The sequence below is a fragment of the Osmia bicornis genome, chromosome 15 (genome assembly GCF_907164935.1).
Source record: "Osmia bicornis bicornis chromosome 15, iOsmBic2.1, whole genome shotgun sequence".
NCBI lineage: Eukaryota > Metazoa > Arthropoda > Insecta > Hymenoptera > Megachilidae > Osmia > Osmia bicornis.
Genome location: NC_060230.1, coordinates 7,257,873 through 7,276,317, shown reverse-complemented (window position 1 = coordinate 7,276,317; position 18,445 = coordinate 7,257,873). Strand labels below are relative to the sequence as shown.

Sequence of the window (18,445 nt, the reverse complement as noted above, 5' to 3'; positions counted from 1 at the left end):
CTACTAGAAATGGTAACTGTTTAATTGGCGATGGGTACGTAACTAATAATTAAGATTCCAGAGGGAAGTTCGCTAGTACAACTCGGCAAACAGACGGGATTGATTCCAAGTTGTGTCACCAGTCTTTGTTACCGGTTTCTACATGGCACAATTAGAAGGAACCTCATCAATACGCTTCGGAATTAATGAAGACTGAACTGTACGTATTTACTTGAATATCAATTGCACAGTTTCGACTGCCTCGTTCGCTTTCTGAGATACAGGTAACGTTACTTACAGAGAAGTTTCTGCGCCCGCTGCCATCGGTTCGGATTCTCCGCTAGTTTCACCAGAAACTTCAGCACGTTCTCGGCTAAAGCATCCTCTCGTGCCTGTTGAACGATTTAATAAAACAAAAATTATTCAATTCATGAAAATAAAGGTATCGAGAGATTATTCAAAAAGAAAAATCTGAAAAACCGTGGCTGTTAGACGAAACGTGTTAATCGACGCGCGCGAAGGAAACGAACAAAATCGGTGCAGATGAACACGAACGAAACTCGTTAATGAACGTTCTACGGTGAATTTCGAAACGACGACTCGAGCATGAGAATTTTTCTTCGTTCCGCGCGGACGGCTCGAGTTTTCCCCCTCGTTTTTCCGCTCGAATATGTTTCGCGAAATGTGCATGCCACCGCGTCGCCGGAAACTTGCCGACCCACGTGACTCGACGATCATTAACGACCCCCGGAGTCGCGAGGAGAGCGTAGAACACGCAACGCTGCATCATGAATTGGGAATATTCGCGGTTGCAGTGGTTCAGCCTAGAGTACTTTGGTCCACTTCGGTATCTCTTAACCCATGCAGGGTCACTTTGACCCAGTTACGAGGAATAAAGTGTATGAAACTATATCTGATCGTACAGGATGCGTCTAAGTGGTCATCCATTTATTTGGAACTCGGATTATATACTTGGGATAATTTTAATAGAATTATGATTAATGATGATAAAAGTGGACGTAGAGTACTTAAAAGCAGATAAGTAAGCAAGGCATTGGGTGAACGATCGTAGATTAATTGATGATTATTAAAAAACTTAATTTTTTAAATATATATAATATAATGATTTATATTTGTATATTAATTTTGATGTTTTTTTTATAAAACGAAACTTGATATAAACTTGGGAACCAGCTAAACCAGTGTTCTCCAACGTGGGGCCCACGCCCCACAGGGGGGCAATTTGATTGTTAAGGGGGACAATTCGAAAATGGACTCGTCATAATTACTAATAATTAAAATAGTATAGAAAAATCTTTCATTAAAATTATTTTCTACTTGAATTTCGGTTCTCCATTATATTTTTTGAAAATATACTTACTATGTTTCCTCAACAATTTTCTAGTGATTTCTTTGTGAAACCTATCAATTAAGTTTCTTCAGTGAACAATTCAATTTTTGAATATTAAAAATTATGTTTACGTTACATAAGTAGGGCATGGCACAAAAAAGGTTGGAAAACACTGAGCTAAACTGTCCATCTACTGGCCTCTTTATCCTATTTTGTAAGTAAAGATAACAGAAAGGGAAGCTTTTAAGTAAGTTCACGTTTGAAAACTTCATCCTGACGCGTTCCTCTGCAAAGATGTCGCCAGTCTCTTCAAAGCCATTAACGTGCCACCTAGTTGGCACGCTTATCGTCGCGGCTTTCTATCTCGCACAAAAGAGCCGCATTCTAACAACTAATTCAATATCCTTCGCGCGAACGTTCCGTATGCAGTCACGGCCTCTCTCAATTGTCACGGCTATTGAATTAGCTCTAGAGAGAGAGGGAGAGAGAAGGAACGAAGAGAAGATGGTTGAAGAGACTGGGGTGCACTTAAACAGAGGAGGAGAAAGAATTCATTTTAACCAGATTGACAGAGAGGAAGATGACAGATAGAAGGGTAACATTTTTTCTTCTAATAAAAAAGAATTTTTTAATACCAGAACTAAGGTGTTTGATGAGCACTTACACATTGAAAATAAAGTAGAAATGTTCTACTTGAGGCAAAAATGCCTCAACGTTCTGAGAACTTCTACCCTAAATAAAGAGAATATAGAATAAAGTCAAGAGGTTCTACACTGCGAGATAATCAATAAATAATTTTAAAGTAAGACGGACCTCAGTTTTTCTTTTGGGTGTCCAGGTATCTTCTACTTTTCCATAGAATAAAGACGCTCTCTCTGAGTCGTGTTAATAAAATTTCTAGTGTTTTATAGGGATGAGATAAAGTACGTTAAGATTTTTATATTAGGATCAAAAGTGTACACGTTCCTTGTAAAATAATGGAAAAAGAAAAATATTGATCCGAATTTTCGAAATAAAATTTATCAAAGTGATTCCTTTTTGCATAGATTTCAATTAGCAAGGGATTTCCCCGGTAATCAACCACCGGAAGGTTGGTAATTTCTTACAAGCCCGTTTAAGTTTCATCAAGAAGATGCGGTCGGAATTGCCGGTAAAAACGCTTCTTATTCGCGGATCCAATTGTCGTGGCAATTACAGGAGCGGTGGTTGAGGCGTCGCGTTAAGAATATCGAATTAACTGGTAGGATGAGTCCTTTGTACTTGTCGGTCGGTGGAATGACGATAATGAAACCCCAGCCTGATCCTTTTTCTCGTGGACCGTGTCAAAGAACCTTGCGCAATTTTCCGCAGAGATATTTCGAAGGAAGCTCTGGAGCAAGGAAAATGCGATCCTCGAATTATCCTTGCTAGAACTGGCACGAGTATAGGATGAATCTTCCTTCGTATTTTAATTAATTATACCACGACGGTGAAGAAGGAATTTATTTTAAAAATTCTATACAATTCGTGTCGCACGTACAACCTAATTTTAATCGATCCACCCTTGGTGATAGTTGATAAATCATTTCACAGACAGGGGTATCATAATTGTTCTCTTAGTGACAAAGGGAAAGGTCTTGGAGCAAAGTGTAATTACAGTATCCATCGTCTTTCCCTCGAAATTCCACGTAACGTACAATACAGGATGTCGAGGAATACCGGTGTTTTGTGCGTACGAGACAGGAACAAATAGTTCCGACCTGGCGCACCGTCGAAGAAAAGAAAGAAGCATTGTCTCCTGCTGGTAATAAAAGAAAACTTGCCAGTGGTTAACCGGCTCGAAAGCTCGGCTAACATTTATCATCTAGCCCGCGTGCTTTTATTTCCTTCGATCATCCCCCGAACAACATCCCCATTTGTATCTGACACGGTACCCTTTCGTTCTTACCCTCCGCGCCTGATATTTTTCAACAACAATTACTTTTAATACTGGAAATTTTGCTGAAGTCTAACCGTTAATGAATAATACAGCGAAATAGACGAGGAACGGAAGGAGAGGCGTTTTCAAAATCGGATCTCCTAGCTACGAAACGAACAGACGATGGACAGACGCGAAAAGAGAATGCAGAAACGATGTGCAACGCTCAAAGGATTCACCCATGCGCGAAGGAATTTTAGTCGAGCACGTGGCATAAAGTGGGAACAATGAAGAGGAAATATTCATCGACGGTCGTACACCGACGATCTCTCAAAGGATCTCGGAATCTCCTTCGATAGAAAGCTCTCAATTCGTGATTTATTAATCGAAAAAAGAAATTCGTGAAAATTTTTAACGCCCTAAAATCGCAGGATTTATTTTAATTTTATTTTTGTGAAAAATAAAGCTCGTTATTTGGTTAATCGATCAGTGTAAATTCTTTGTGAATCCTTCGCTTCGGATCGATTTATTAATAAAAAAGGGAAGAAGTTTTAGGATGACAAAACTCACCCCCAGCTGGCGAAGTTTCTCCCGCTGCTCCTGCTCGGTCGCGTATTCCGTCAGCAAATAGGATTTCAGATCTTTCAGGACCGTTTCTTGCCTCTTGTCCAACTTCTTCGGGCTCTCTGACTCCGATTCCGAGTATCGATTGTCCACGGCAACTTCGGCCTCGCCTGCTGATCTCTCGGAATACCCTCGATCTTCGAATTTTATCTGCTGCGAACAGAAACATTTGTTCCTTTCATGTTTAGCCTCCTTTTTCGAGCAATGAATGTCGTCTAAATAATTCAAGTATTATAAAAATGGAAATTCTTTAGAAAATGAAAAAAAAAATCAAATTCAAATACCAGAAAAATTACAGTACATCCTGTTATTGGACTCACCCCGTTCGAATCGACGTTCCGCCTTCGAATTGCCTCAGTCTCTTCGTTCAGTCGATTTAGCGTGTCTTCCGGAGGAAGTAGACTTTTCGGCACCTGGGTCTCGTTGCTTCCTATCAGGATCTCCTTCTGCGTGCTCAGCTCCTTCTTCACCGTAGGGACACGTTTCGTTTTGGTTCTGTTAGTTTCGCTCTGATTCGAATTCCTCTCCTTTTTGTATTTTAATAACTCTGCCACCTGCGACCGAGCGATATAATTTCATAAATAAATAAAATAAGAACGGTGTACTGAAAATGTAGAAGGATGAAGAAATAGGTGAATAGCAGAAGAGTTTGGAGAATAAAATCCGATAAAACAAGATTGCAAGGCAAATCGTGCAAGAGGTATTCGATTCGAGCTTCTGGACTGGGACATGTATCAAGAGACAGATAGGGTGAGTTTAAAATTTAAAGTTTCCTCCTTAAGACGTTACAAATGGCTTTCCAATCGTGAAACGGCTCGGACCTACGTCGATGCAAAGTACTTTCCGATACAGTCCACCTTTTAAACGTATACCGATAAACACTAAACGACAAGGAGATCGTCTTCTGCTGCGATGCCCTCGAAATGCCATCGAACTTCTATTGCCTGCATCCTTTTATCTTCTCCCGGTGTGTTACGTTTCATTTTACACTTGCAATGTGTTCGACACGTACAAACTGAATTATTCTATTGATTCGAATCTCTACGATGCTATAACGGGGACGCTTGGAATTCTTGGAGAACGGTTCAAAGGAGAAGAGTTAAAGGGGTGAATTAAGGAATGAAAACGTTCGACAGTGAATAGGCTTTGAATAAAAGTTACTTTTCAGAGATTTGGAAATTAGAATTAGAAAAGATTAAAAAAATTCTTATAGAAAAGTTCAAAGGGGTAAATTAGAAGTTTAAGGGATTTAACTGTGAGTGGACTTTGAATGAAAATTAAATTAGAATTAGAAAAATAAAATTAAATGTAGTTGATTTTTCTAAGAGAATAGGATTTCTGAAAATCGAACGTCGTTAGAGCTCCACCTTCAATTTTCTCAAAGCACATCTGAAATTTCAATTAAACTTTAACAATTCCACGAATTCGACTTACTTAGCCGTAATCTAGATTATAATCTGCTACGCGAGTGCGACTCGTTTCGAAAGTATTCCTTCTGTTCTCGCAAACTCCACCCCTACGTGATTCACCTCTATCAAATCGAATCCCATCGCGCACGAAGGTGGATTAAACTTCTGGAAAACTTCGGATCGCATGTAACTCGTATAAACAAACGAGTTATCCTGGCGTACGGCCACGTGAAAACAAAGTGAAAGATCGTGAGAAGAGGGGTAGGTCAGGGTTGGGCCGCGGTCGGGTCAGGGTTCGACTGGCAAACTTTTCCGACGAAACAGTGGTCAAGGCTGGACCGGTCGTTTCTACAAGGGAAACCAGGTCACGGGGTGCAACGACGAGTAAAGGAACAGTTTATACCAGCGAGTATGCCACATCGATCAATCGAAACTCTATTCCGTAGCTCAAATGAAAGCTGTCTGATCGCTTCGCACCAGATATTCCAATCAACTGCAATCCGACGGATTAGATATCCTCTCTAGTACCATCCTCGGCTATCCTCGATCGTTCAATCTAAGTTTAAAAGAAGCTACAAAGTTTTTTTCAGAACATCTATCGAGTCGTGCAGGGGTTGAAGAAGAAAAAAATCGATGATCCATCGTCGATTATTAGAAAATATAATATTTTCTGAGATTCCTAATCATTTCAGGGGAAGGGGGGGTTGAAATAAAATAGAAATCCACTTACCTCTTCGTCATACTTGTCGACAACCTCGTTGGTGATGGCTTCGTTAGAGGCGACATCCTCGTCGGAATTGTTCACGTTGATCACCTCGTGCGAGTCGAAGTTCTTCGAAGCAACGATGGACGTACCATCGACGAGTCTGCTGGACGTTGCCGTGGACGCGTTCAAATTCCTAGTGTCGTCCCTCGACATCGCCTCGTGCGACTCGGCGACGGCCTTCAGCTCGTCCTCGTACTCGTCCTCGCCCTCGTAATCCTCCTGTCCCGCCCCCTCCTCGTCCATCCGAGGCTCGTTATCGGTCCGCTCCACCCGTTCACGCTCACCTTGCGACCGTGGGGCATGTCCCTGTACGACCTCGTCCTGGGTAACCGCGCTGCTCGACCCGGTTATGTTCGTCGCCCAGCTACTCGCCGCCTGGAACACAAGCGAATTAAAAGCCTCCCGACGGCTGACGGATTTATTTGCCAGTTACCCTAGCGTTTCTTCGCGTTGCCTGCCAGATACATCTAAATCAGTGTCCTCCAAATGCTTGTGCATTATTTTCGAAAGGTGGAAAGGGTTGACCGATGAGGGAATAAATAGTGGTTGGTCGACGGAGGGAGAGTGGTAAGAGGAGGAGGTTGATTTATGAGGTTGACAGAGATATGTCAAGTGTTTCGGTGGTAGAGATTTTAGTCGGTTAACGATTCTGTTAAATACTTGGAAATAGGGGAAAAAGGACTCGACGTTACTAAGAAAAATTTTGTATTTTACCTAGGGAAGCCTATCACACTTGGTACTGCACAAATTCCCAAGTATTTAACGAAATTATTAACCAAGTTAAATCTCTGCCACTTGCAAGCTTCCTTAGGGAAAAAAGGTGGTATAGGGGGAAAAAGGGCTCGAGGTTACTAAGAAAAATTTTGTATTTTACCTAGGGAAGCCTACCACGCTCGCTACTGCACAAATTCCCAAGTATTTAACGAAATTATTAACCAAGTTAAATCTCTGCCACTTCCAAGCATGGCAGGCTTCCTTAGGGAGAAAAGGCGGTATAGGGGAAAAAGGACTCGAGGTTACTAAGAAGAATTTTGTATTTTGCCTAGGGAAGCCTATCACACTTGGTACTGCACAAATTTTCAAGTATTTAACGAAATTATTAACCAAGTTAAATCTCTGCCACTTCCAAGCATGGCAGGCTTCCTTAGAGAAAAAAGGCGGTATAGGGGAAAAAGGGCTAGAGGTTACTAAGAAAAATTTGTATTTTACCTAGGGAAGCCTACCACGCTCGCTACTGCACAAATTCCCAAGTATTTAACGAAATTATTAACCAAGTTAAATCTCTGCCACTTCCAAGCATGGCAGGCTTCCTTAGGGAGAAAAGGCGGTATAGGGGAAAAAGGACTCGAGGTTACTAAGAAGAATTTTGTATTTTGCCTAGGGAAGCCTATCACACTTGGTACTGCACAAATTTTCAAGTATTTAACGAAATTATTAACCAAGTTAAATCTCTGCCACTTGCAAGCATGGTGGGCTTCCTTAGGGAAAATAGCGCGAAGGAAAAATATACAATTTTTCTCAGTAACCGCGATTCCTTTTTCTTCTATACCGCTGTTTTCCCTAAGGAAACCAAGCATGCTCACTGCAATACTCACTATCTAATAGAAAGAGCACCTGCATATATGAAATGTAAATTCTCCACCACCTTATGAACTTACGTTGCAAACAAAAAAGAAGAAGGTTGATTAGATTTATAGGACATTCCACGCACGTTTCGTGCATATTGCACGCTACAACCAGCAGGCTGGAAATCTGTTTGGCGGGGACATAAATATTCATTGCACGCTCATTTGGCTGGAGAACAACAACTATTAAAATTTCATGATACTTACTGGAGCGGCGAGTAGCGATGGTTCCTGCTCACTGCTTCCGGTAACTGCAAGCAAAAACGAGATACGGTTTAGTTCATTAAGTTCGTTTTTCAAACGTGAGTTGCAACTCTGAAGTAAAGAATATTCCTTTTTTTTTATTTTCAAAGTTGAATTCGTAACTAGTCATTATAATTGTGGCTGGGAATATTAGAGAACACGATTCCACTTTCCATGGGTCTCCCCGAGGATTTTCAGACTCCGCTCGGTTCCAACTATATTTCGAAACTCTAATTATCTATTTGCGTTTGTTCTCGTTCTTCGTTACGTATGCTTCCATTTATCAAAGATAAGGTGTATTTTGTAAGGAGGGATTGGATTTTGAAAACAGATTTTGCCAAACACCTCTTCAATCGCTCGCAGTCATTTAAACGGCTCAATCGCTAGACTACGTAGTTAACGACGTGTTTATTTAACGTAATTACGCTTCGAGGCTAGGTTTGCCGAGCCGCTCGCTCGATGTTCCAGAAAATCACGTCTGGGAAATTTGTAAATCAACGGAGAAGGCTACGTTGCCTTCCAGCCGTTCGTTCCTATTACCTTTAATCCTTCACCAGGTAAGCTACAATTTCTCGAGTTAATTATCCAACAATCCACGTCGAATGTAACTTACAACATCTGTATCGATTTGGAAATTAATGAAAATCATTGATGATAGGATTGAAAACGTAACTGTAAGTAGAATAACAGTAGAACCTTTGTCACTGGTACGATAAAACTGGTAATTGGAACGTAATGGAGGCACCAGCAGGATGACAAAGGCAGCGAAGTTTGTAATTGGCTCGCTCTGGGTAATGACGACTCTCGATAGGAGAGACTGCATCAATTAAACATTTTAATCACACGCTAACGAGCGAGCGAACGAGTAGATCGCGTTGCGTTCAACAATAATTTCCCGTTCGCCCGATGCGAAAACTGCATTCCTCCTTCCTCGTTCCTGTTTTAAAATCCCTCTGCAAAATAATGGGAGCGAAATTAATCACCTGGCAACAACGCAAGTGGGTTTTGTTTTTTCATGGCAAACGAATGTGCCAGCAATTTTCAGTCATTGCTCTAAAAATCTGCTATTTCTGTTCGACGAGATGCCTGTTAGTTTCACGAATTTTTATTTTTATTTTACAACTTGTTTTCTGTTTTGAGTATGTAATTTAAAAACACCCTGTGTAGAATAAGCAGGAAAGCCACGGACAAGAGCTGTAAAAGACTTATCGGCTGGAATATTGGTCGACGCGCATAGCGGCCGTGCTTTTCCGATACTTCATCCCTGTAATCCCTCCGGAACCCCGCGTCTTTCCATCGCGCAGCAAGCAATCTGCCAGCTGCACCCTTTGAAAAAGGTATCCCAAACGTGGCTGGAGAACCGATTAATACACGCCTGGGGAACGCGAAAAATAGGCCGCTAAATTAAACGAACTTTAAAACCTGACTCTCGATACGATGGTTTTTATCCCGATTAGTTCGGTCGATCTTTTGAAAAAAAAAAAAAACAAAAGACACGACGATCGATCGTCCATGAAAAATATTCCCTCGAATGAGAACAGGGTTGAAAGGGGATCGCTTCAATCTCGATTGATACGATACGAATACTTTGCAGTGATTGTTCATTGAACGGGATCAACCTCTCCTTTCCATTTAACAGAATTTGCTTTTCTTCCCTTTATGCGTAGATCGAGTGGTTATTGACAGAGCTTGAAAAGAATATTCATCGGGGATGAAATGGCGCTTGGGAAGATTTCAAACGATGTTCCATTGACTGAACCGATACAACGATCCAGGGAGAGAATAAAATGATTATAATGTTTAATTAGGTAAAAGTAGAGCGAGATTCGCTTTAAAGCCCAGGTCAGACCGGAAGTGGAAAAAAAAAATTTTTGGCCATTCGTTGAGATTTTTACCCACAATGGCGCAAGAATTTTTTTAATCTCTTACCGTTTGGCCTGTACAAAAGTGACAGAAAATCTAAATGCTTCAGCCCCCTTCTCAAGATTTTCAATCTTAGATAATTTTATTAATTTTACAGAATTAATACTCTAGATTCTGACAAGGGAATGGTCAAAAGTGGATGGTAGAGCTGCTCGTCCAGACTATGTTAAGAGCACGAAACGAGGAGTTTATGGTGCAATTTTCGAGTGCCATTGGCAACGAGTTCAAAAGTTATGGGACTTTGAAATTTTCATATTTTTAAGTGCAAATTGCATCTTAATTGTTAGTAAACATCATCTAATCATCTCAAATTCATGCGTTTGTCACTTTTACACTTAATTTTCACTTCATATTTCGATTTCTCATGTTTTCTAATCATTTGCACTTAATAATATGAAAATGTCAAAGTCCCATAACTTTTGAACCCGTTGCCAATGACACCCAAAAGTTGCACCATAAACTCCTGGTTTCATGCTCTTTCGAATAAACATATGTAACTCTACCATCCACTTTTGACCATTCCCCTGTGAGGGAACTTCATTGAGCATCTTCCTGATTAAAATTGAGATGTTTCACCGAGGGAAGCTGTCCCTTCTCTCAAAGCGAGCTTACGATTGGACAGGAAGAGGATCTCGTTATCGATCCCGGCTACATGTCAACATCGATTGAATCTATAATCCTTCACAGAGGATTAATACGAGAGCCCTTTGGCTGATGTCAAGGGTGTGGGATTCCGTGTCCGTTTATCGATCCTCCTAATCAGACCGTGTCGGACAAATCATCCCGTTACTTGATCGTAAATGCACAAGGAGATCCTCCATAATCTATGAAGTCCCATAAAATTCATAGCGAATTGAAATTGTTATTTAATTTTTAATAGTACATAAACGTCCTCAGAGGGTGTTAAGGAACCGCGAAATGGTGTTTACAATGAAAATGTTACGCTATCTACATTGTTTTGCTACCATGTTATTCGAGTAAATTTTACAACCCTTCGAAAGCGATCAATTCCTCTATTCAAAGGGAATTATTATGACAGTTTGTAGATTTTTATTTATTGAATATTATTCAAAAACTGTGGATACGATTTATGAAAGGAAACAGAGGTAAACAGGAAATAATTGAAATTCATATTCCTGGAATTTCGTAGCATTTTAATTGCACCGACTCAATTAACTTGATTGAAGTAGAATCAGGAGTTATTAAAAAATTTTTATAAAGCAATCAGTTTTTGATTTTTTAAAACCAATGCAATTTATTCGCTTCACTGGGTTAATTAATTTTCGTTTGAATGGATGAGTGAAGCTGTTATTATTTCTGTTACCCGCACCCGAGGCTCGAATACCCTCACACCCCTAATTTTCAATGAAATTTAAAAACGGCTAAATTTCTGTTGTTTTTTATTTTCGTTATTCATTCTTCTACATTCTTCATGTACACCCCGCGTTCTTATTGCATATTTCAGATTTCCTGAATATTTCAAATACAGCGGAGAATTTCTCAAGAGTAAAGTTTTATATATAGTTCAATCTCTATTTAATCTTGACGCTTCGTTCTCTTGAATTCCCGCAAGGAATTCCGCGAAACCTTCCATTCCGTATTTCCTCCTCCTACTTAGCTGGCGGCAAGTTTTTAATTACATTTCCCTTTCGTTTATTTTCGCCGCAATCCCACCCTTCCTGTTTCTCGCTATCCTCTCTCTTGATCCCCGTGCTTTCTTCGAACTTTCCTATCTCTTCGTTCCACCCCTCCCACCACCCCCCGAGGGGTGAATGATACTTAAAAATGAAACTAAATTGCAGTCTAATCGTAAAGTTTAGATTATCAACCTGAGTGTGTTTTGTTTAATGTCGTACAGTTTCGCGATTCATCCGAGAAGTTTGCTTTTGCTCTTCTTCACGCTTCGATCGCACTCGAGAGTTTCCCTCGTCGAAGTTTTTGGTAGAAGGAAGTCCTTTTGTACGGTACTGGGAACAGGAAGCGTTCTCCTAGCTAGCGACTCTTCAGAAATAATTTAGCATCGAGGGCAGCTCGACACTCGACGAACTCTGCTTCGAAAAGAGGGCAAACAAAGAGAACATCGTTCTGTCTATCAGGGCGAACTGTAAATACCGTGTGTATCGAAGGGTTTCCCACTCGTTCGCTATTCCTCTCCAATGTTTTCAACAACATCGCAAACGTTCTATAGTTCGCGAACGTTTTCCAATTGGATGGAATTAATCCTTTTGGAACTATGTTTGTACTCTAACAGTTTAACGGAATCCTCAGGAACGGTTGGAACAATTTCACGACAGCTGAACAAATCTCCATTCGTTCCAAGGAATTTGCAGAAAGAGGGCGAGAAAGGGTTGTGTATCTTCTGAAAAACGGTTTTGCAAGCAATATCGAGTAAGTACCGGCTCCACAAAACATCCCCGATCGGGGATTTAGCTGTAAACCGAGCAAATCCACGTTGATCCGTTCGATGTTCAGAATCGTTTATACCCGGTGCTCGAAAATCACCGGAATTCTCTTCGAACAACGGCAAAGATTGAAACAACGACGATTTTTCATTATTTTCATCCCTTCTATCGTTGTACAACCATCGCGGGGTTGGTCCGGGTAAAAAGTAATTACACGGTTCGTTTTAACGAGTTTCGCTACAGGGGCGTTAATTTCCTCGCGATGTTTCCACCGCGTCGAAATCAACGACGTCCAAACGGTAGGACACTCGATAGGCGAGCGTTGTTGCAGAAACTTTAGATTGGGCGAGAAAACAACGCGATGGGAAGTCGAGAAACACCCCCTGCGTCCCGTTATCGCACGGAACAGCCCTACGATTACTCGTAACAGGCTGAGAATTGTAAATAAAACCCCCGGGCCATTCAACACGGTTAAGAAACGCAATCAAGGCTTGTTTCGCTGTCTTTATCTCGCCCCGTTTCGTTCCACCAGTCGTTGGGCTAATTTACACCCCGTTGGAAGCAACTGTTGCTGATTTACAAGATCCCCCTAGTTGCCTATTACCATTAAATTTATGGGACTGGATTAAAAATAAAATTTTAAATTATTGAAATTTTCTTATTGATTTTTAGTTTCATGTATTCGATGCCGAAGAGGATTTTTCGGGGTTCGAATCGAGTTTCGGAGATCCGCTTGAGAAAAACTTTTAAGCGACTCCCTTGGGATTTATCTCAAAAGTTTCGCAAGAACTTTCACCTTCGACCCCGCAGGCAGCGATGTTTCGCGACGGAAACGCCTCCATCGATTTTGGAAATTTTATATACGATATCACACGTTATTTTTCACTTTCGGTTCAAGGAAAATCAATCTTTCTGTGTATACTTATATGTATTTGTTAGTGGCAATATGTATAGAATGTCTAGGCAATATTAATAGTAATTTTTCTCTAATTTAAAATTTTTAATTAAGGAGCTTCTAGAATTTTTCTTATTTTACTAATTTTAATAATTAGAATAATTATTTTACAAATATTTCATATTTTGCCCAAAATCGACCTGCTTTTCATACATTGCCGGTAACATGTACATTATTTAATGAAAATAAATAGAGATAGCGCAGAATTCTGAGTTCTTTACATGGTAGAATCCATAGTGTCTCTCTTGAATGGGATCACCGGGGATTTACTGAAACGAACATCGAATTTCCCTCTTCAATGTCACTAAATCCCCTTGACTTCCTACTATGGGAAGGTATTAAATCTTCTTTGCCAGTGATCGACGATTTTAATCGAAACAGACCCCGCTGACAAAGTCGTATATCATAAATTCAACGAGGTGACGAAAATGAATCGACGGAAGGAATATAAATATTTGAAGGAACGTATTGGATTGAAATTCGTGGAAAATTAAACGATTCGAAACTGCTTCGAGAGAAATTATGATTCGATATATTCGACGTTTCATTTGGTTAGTTGAGGAAAACGGAGGGGAATTGACTTTTCTTCGTGCAGACGTGGTAAGGAGCCAATATGAAGAACGCTGAACGAGGATTTACTTTCATCGTCACTTAGAAAAATATTTTACCAATTTATGCGGCATCAGAGGGTGATTTACCGTGACGTATATATTGTGGCCGTACCAACAGCCCTGGCTGGGAAATATTTTTAACGTAGCGTTATTTACAGCTTGATTTCACCCTTTTATAAAGTAGTTTCCATTCGCGACGCTTTTCATGGAACGAAAATGAAGCCGAACGATCGTTTGATCAGGTTGGCGATAGGATGGTCAAATATTTTGCATTTTCATAATTTGGTTCCTACGTTGGATTTGGATTAGGAAGAAAATTGCGACAGAAAATTGCAATGGAAAACTGAAAATTGGGAAACCGAAAGGATGGGAAAAGAAAAATTGAGAATTAGGAAACCGAAGAGCTGAAAATGGGAAAATTGCAAAATTGGAAAATTGAAGACTTAGAAAAATGAAAGGCTGGAAACATGACAAATTGTTAGAGTTCTGAGGGAATTTCAACTGCACTAATCTGAATCGTCCTAAAATATAAAATACAAAATCAATACTTATTAACCCAAATTGATCAACGCAAATGGGAGAAAAGATGGACAAGATGGAATAAGCAATTGGGGCCCGGGGGCAACGTATACCGGAAGGCAAACCCGGCAACTTGATGAAATTCACGATGCAACAGTGCTCTTCTATCCGCGTTATTAATACATACGTAATAAGGGTAATTTGCTCGTGGAGCGAGCACTTGAAGGAAAACGAGGATTTTATCTTTGGCGCTGGGAATCGTAGAGATCTCGAGTTGGGACGAGAACGAGTAATTTCATTTTCGACGAAACGGCAAACGCTAGCAAAGGTACCTCTGTGCGTTTCAGGTGTACACAGATGCACACATACATATAAAGTCGATTCACCTCCCCCACGCTTCACCCTTTCTCTCTCTGTCAGCCTCTGTAGACCGCTTTTCCTTGTCTCGCGTGCCTATATCATCTGTTACATGTGCGACTGCACATTGCAACGCCGGAATACATGGCCGGAGTAAATACTGCATAATGGAAATGCGGTTACTCGAATTGCATAATTCCGTATTACGTTGGCCGAACTCTAGCGACGCAGCAACATCGCCACGAATTGCCTGACGGTTTTCTGAGAGGCTCATTATACCGAAGAAAATGTTTACTCTTATTCAGTGAGTTGCTTACTCGGCAGATTATTTGAGGAACATGAAATAAAGAGAGTGTTTTCGATATAATGTTGATTTTAATATCATGCTTCCAGGATGGTTTATTTTCTTTTTAATTACTCGATAATTGTAGGTTTGTAGCTTTTAAGATTATCAGCTTTCTAACTTTCTGGATTTCCCGATTTTCGGCTTTACAGCTTAACAGCTTTATAGTTTCCCGCTTTTCTACGTTTAAGCTTTCTAGCTTTGTAACTTCACAACTTCAGATATTTCTAACTTTGCGAATTTTCAATTTTCCGTCTTTGCAATTTTTCAATTTTCCACTTTTCCAGCTTCCCAATTTTATAATTGCCTGATTTTCTACTTTTCCAGCTTCCTGATTTTCTAATTCTACAATTTTCCAGCGGTGAAATTTCCCATTTTCCAGCTTTATACATTATTGCTCCCAACATTCTGTAGTAAAGATCGATGAGTGTCGGAAAATCCGACGTTCCCGGCGATTCGGAATGAAAATTGCCCCGATGCAGGCAACTGTAGTACAGAATTAATTGCAGAAACGCGAGAGAATTCGCGGGGGCGGGGAAGATTCTCCGCGACATTAATTGCATCTCGCGTCGGCTGTACGCGTGAATTATACTTTTTCATAAGTGGAAACGCGTTGTAATGCGGCCCCCGAGGAAGGAAACTTTTTCCGTCTAGAGTTCATAAACGATGCTTCTGCGCTATTTCTGTCCGGCATTAAAAATTAACACCGATAAAAGCAAAACAGTGAATTAATGAGTTTGGAAGTTACAGAATAAACCATGCTTTGTTCCCACCAATCCCATAACTGGCTTAATGCAGATTCTAAATAATTAATGGATCGCAGTACAAACAGCAATAATAAATATAAAGTATAACAACGTGAACTTCGGTGTTTGATTTTAATATTCTTCCACTGAGAATAGATACTGTTGGGGGGTGAGGTAAGAAAACAAAAAAAAGAAAACAAAGTCAGTTTCTATTTGAAGAGGAGAGAAAGATAGCTCAGTGGGATGTTTTTTCGTTGTCCCAGAAAACAGACATAGCAAGCATGCACGTTGATGCATCGTTTATGGACGACATAAAACTTCACTTTTGCATTCCCTGTGAACACGGTCTCTCCAGTCTGGTCTGGCGTACACTCGAAGTAGCATTATAATGTATGACGCAGCACGCCGTGGGAGGCATTAAAGCCGGGAAGAGAATCACACGTACGAGCGACAAGAGGGATGCTGCCGTGAACAACCCCCGTGAGTTGAAGCACGGACAGGCATTAGGGGACGCCGTTACCACTGACTTTCTCCCGACTTTGTTAATTCTCAACTGGTCGACCGAGGAGAAATTTTCCAGCTTTTCGATCTTTCAGTTATTTCATTTTCTAGCTTCGTAATCTTCCACGTTTTCATTTTTTCGCTTTCCCAAATTTTCCGGATTTCCGCCATATAATTTTACATTTCCCAGTCACCAAATTGTTTCATTTCCCGGATTTTCGTTATGTATTTTTCCAGTTTTCCAACTACAGAATTTTCCAATTTCCTAACTTTGTACCTTCTCACTTTTCCAATTTTATAATATTTTCCTTTCGCATTTCCTCAATTTCATAATTTTCCACTTTTCCAGCTACAGAATTTTCCAATTTCCTAACTTTGTACCTTCTCACTTTTCCAATTTTATAATTTTCTCCTTTCGCATTTCCTCAATTTCATATCTTTCAGTTTTCCAACTACAGAATTTTCCAATTTCATAACTTTATACCTTCTCACTTTTTCAATTTTATAATTTTCTCCTTTCGCATTTCCTCAATTTCATATTTTTCACTTTTCCAACTACAGAATTTTCCAATTTCCCAACTTCATACCTTCTCACTATTCCATCTTTCTAATTTTATAATTCTCTACTTTCGCATCACCACAATTTCATAATTTTTCATTTTTCCAACTTCTCAGCTTTCCAGTGTTCGACTTTTACAACATATAACACTCTATTTTATGGTAAGTTACGAGCGGTAAGTAAGATAAAACGTAAAATGCATGAAATCGTATGACGAATACCCGTGTGAAAGAAACAAAGATATTTGAAACGAGATCACGATAAGACGAAGGTGCATAGCGTGCCAAGTTACGACCCAGAAAGTCCTGAGTTTGAATCCCGATGGTCGGTGTCGCGTTTTTCAGATTTTCCTCGACTTTTATCCCCGCTCTTCCATATGATATACTATAAATAAAATAGCACAAGCATATCTGGTATTATAATGAAACCGGGAGAAAAAATTCATTTGCATCAGCGCCCCAACTTTAACGTTCTTTTAATCTTAATTAGAGGTGCTTGTACCAGAGGTAAAATCGTGTAAAATATTAGTTTGTAATTACAATTCATGAAATTTACCTAAAAAAACCTGCCCTCTATATTTCTGTTCTTTCACGTAGAAATGAAAAATGTCAATCACCTGTGCCGTGCGTTAGAGGAAAAGGTAGGTGAAATAGGAAAATCGCGAGGTAAAGGATAGCCTGCGATGTGGAAAAATTTCACGAGGAAAGAAATACATTTTAAATGAAGCCGAAGTTAGGAAATGATTTCGCGAAAATTATACCGTGACCCACATTTCTCGAGTTGTTCGAAATTACACTTATGCTAAGCTGCCTTCTTTTTCTCATTTCCATTTTGTATAACGGTTAGTTGAAGTTTTCGCGAGATCAGCGAAATTCGTATTGAAACCGGTTGAAAAGGACGCAACAGTCGGCCGGTTGCGTCTAAAGGAAAAATTTCGTTGTTGGGAAGCTCGCTTTCCTCGGATCGTCTTGAATTGCACTTTCCATTATGATATTTCTGTCACCTTCTTTCTCTGACAAGATAAGCAGCACCGTATTTCCTCGACAACCAGACGAAAGTGGAGCCTGGTGAAATATTCGCGTAAATCAACGTTTGCAAACGAAATGCTTTCTACGCCGAGGAAAAAAGAAGAAAAAATATTGCTACATTAAGCAACTGTTCTTATCTCTTGCGCGAAAATGACGAGTATCTAACTTGTATTCTCCTTTGAATCTACTCAACCTTGATAGACCAACTTCTCCAAAGTATTTCAAGTATTTTGCGCTTGGAAGAAATTGTAAAATAGTTTTGAAAATAAAATTAATAATGTAATTAATTTGAAGAGGAATTTTCATTTTACTAATTTAGACAGGAGTAAATTAATTTTCTCTTTGATTTTATTTAAATTAAATATCTTGTATATTTTATTTACAAAAGAAGTGAACAAAATACCAACATTTTATTTTTCGTCTTTCAAGAGATTCCTGGATAGCCAACTTCCAAATGAATTCCCGACGAATTTTCCGGCGCAAATGAAAAACCAGAAAATCCACTAACCCCTCGACCACAAGGACATGCATAAAATAGTGCGTCGCCTTGAAGAGGATAGCGAAGAGCAAGGAATTTAAACGGCATTAAAGAAACGTGGATACGCCG

The 18,445-nt window shown here is 39.9% G+C and overlaps 1 protein-coding gene across 4 annotated transcripts in view; it reads right to left on the bottom strand.

The window, feature by feature from the left end:
• LOC114877694 overlaps window positions 1–18,445 on the bottom strand; it is an 89,215-nt gene that overhangs the window by 7,881 nt on the left and 62,889 nt on the right. For 3 of the 4 annotated variants that reach the window (XM_029190619.2, XM_029190621.2, XM_029190622.2), the window contains 5 exons: window positions 7,859–7,902; window positions 5,991–6,401; window positions 4,172–4,405; window positions 3,798–4,004; window positions 278–371 (listed from right to left, as the gene is read on the bottom strand). In XM_029190619.2, the coding sequence (XP_029046452.2) occupies window positions 278–371; window positions 3,798–4,004; window positions 4,172–4,405; window positions 5,991–6,401; window positions 7,859–7,902 (990 nt within the window). The remainder of the gene's footprint in view (window positions 1–277; window positions 372–3,797; window positions 4,005–4,171; window positions 4,406–5,990; window positions 6,402–7,858; window positions 7,903–18,445) is intronic. The other variant, XM_029190620.2, reaches the window with a different exon arrangement.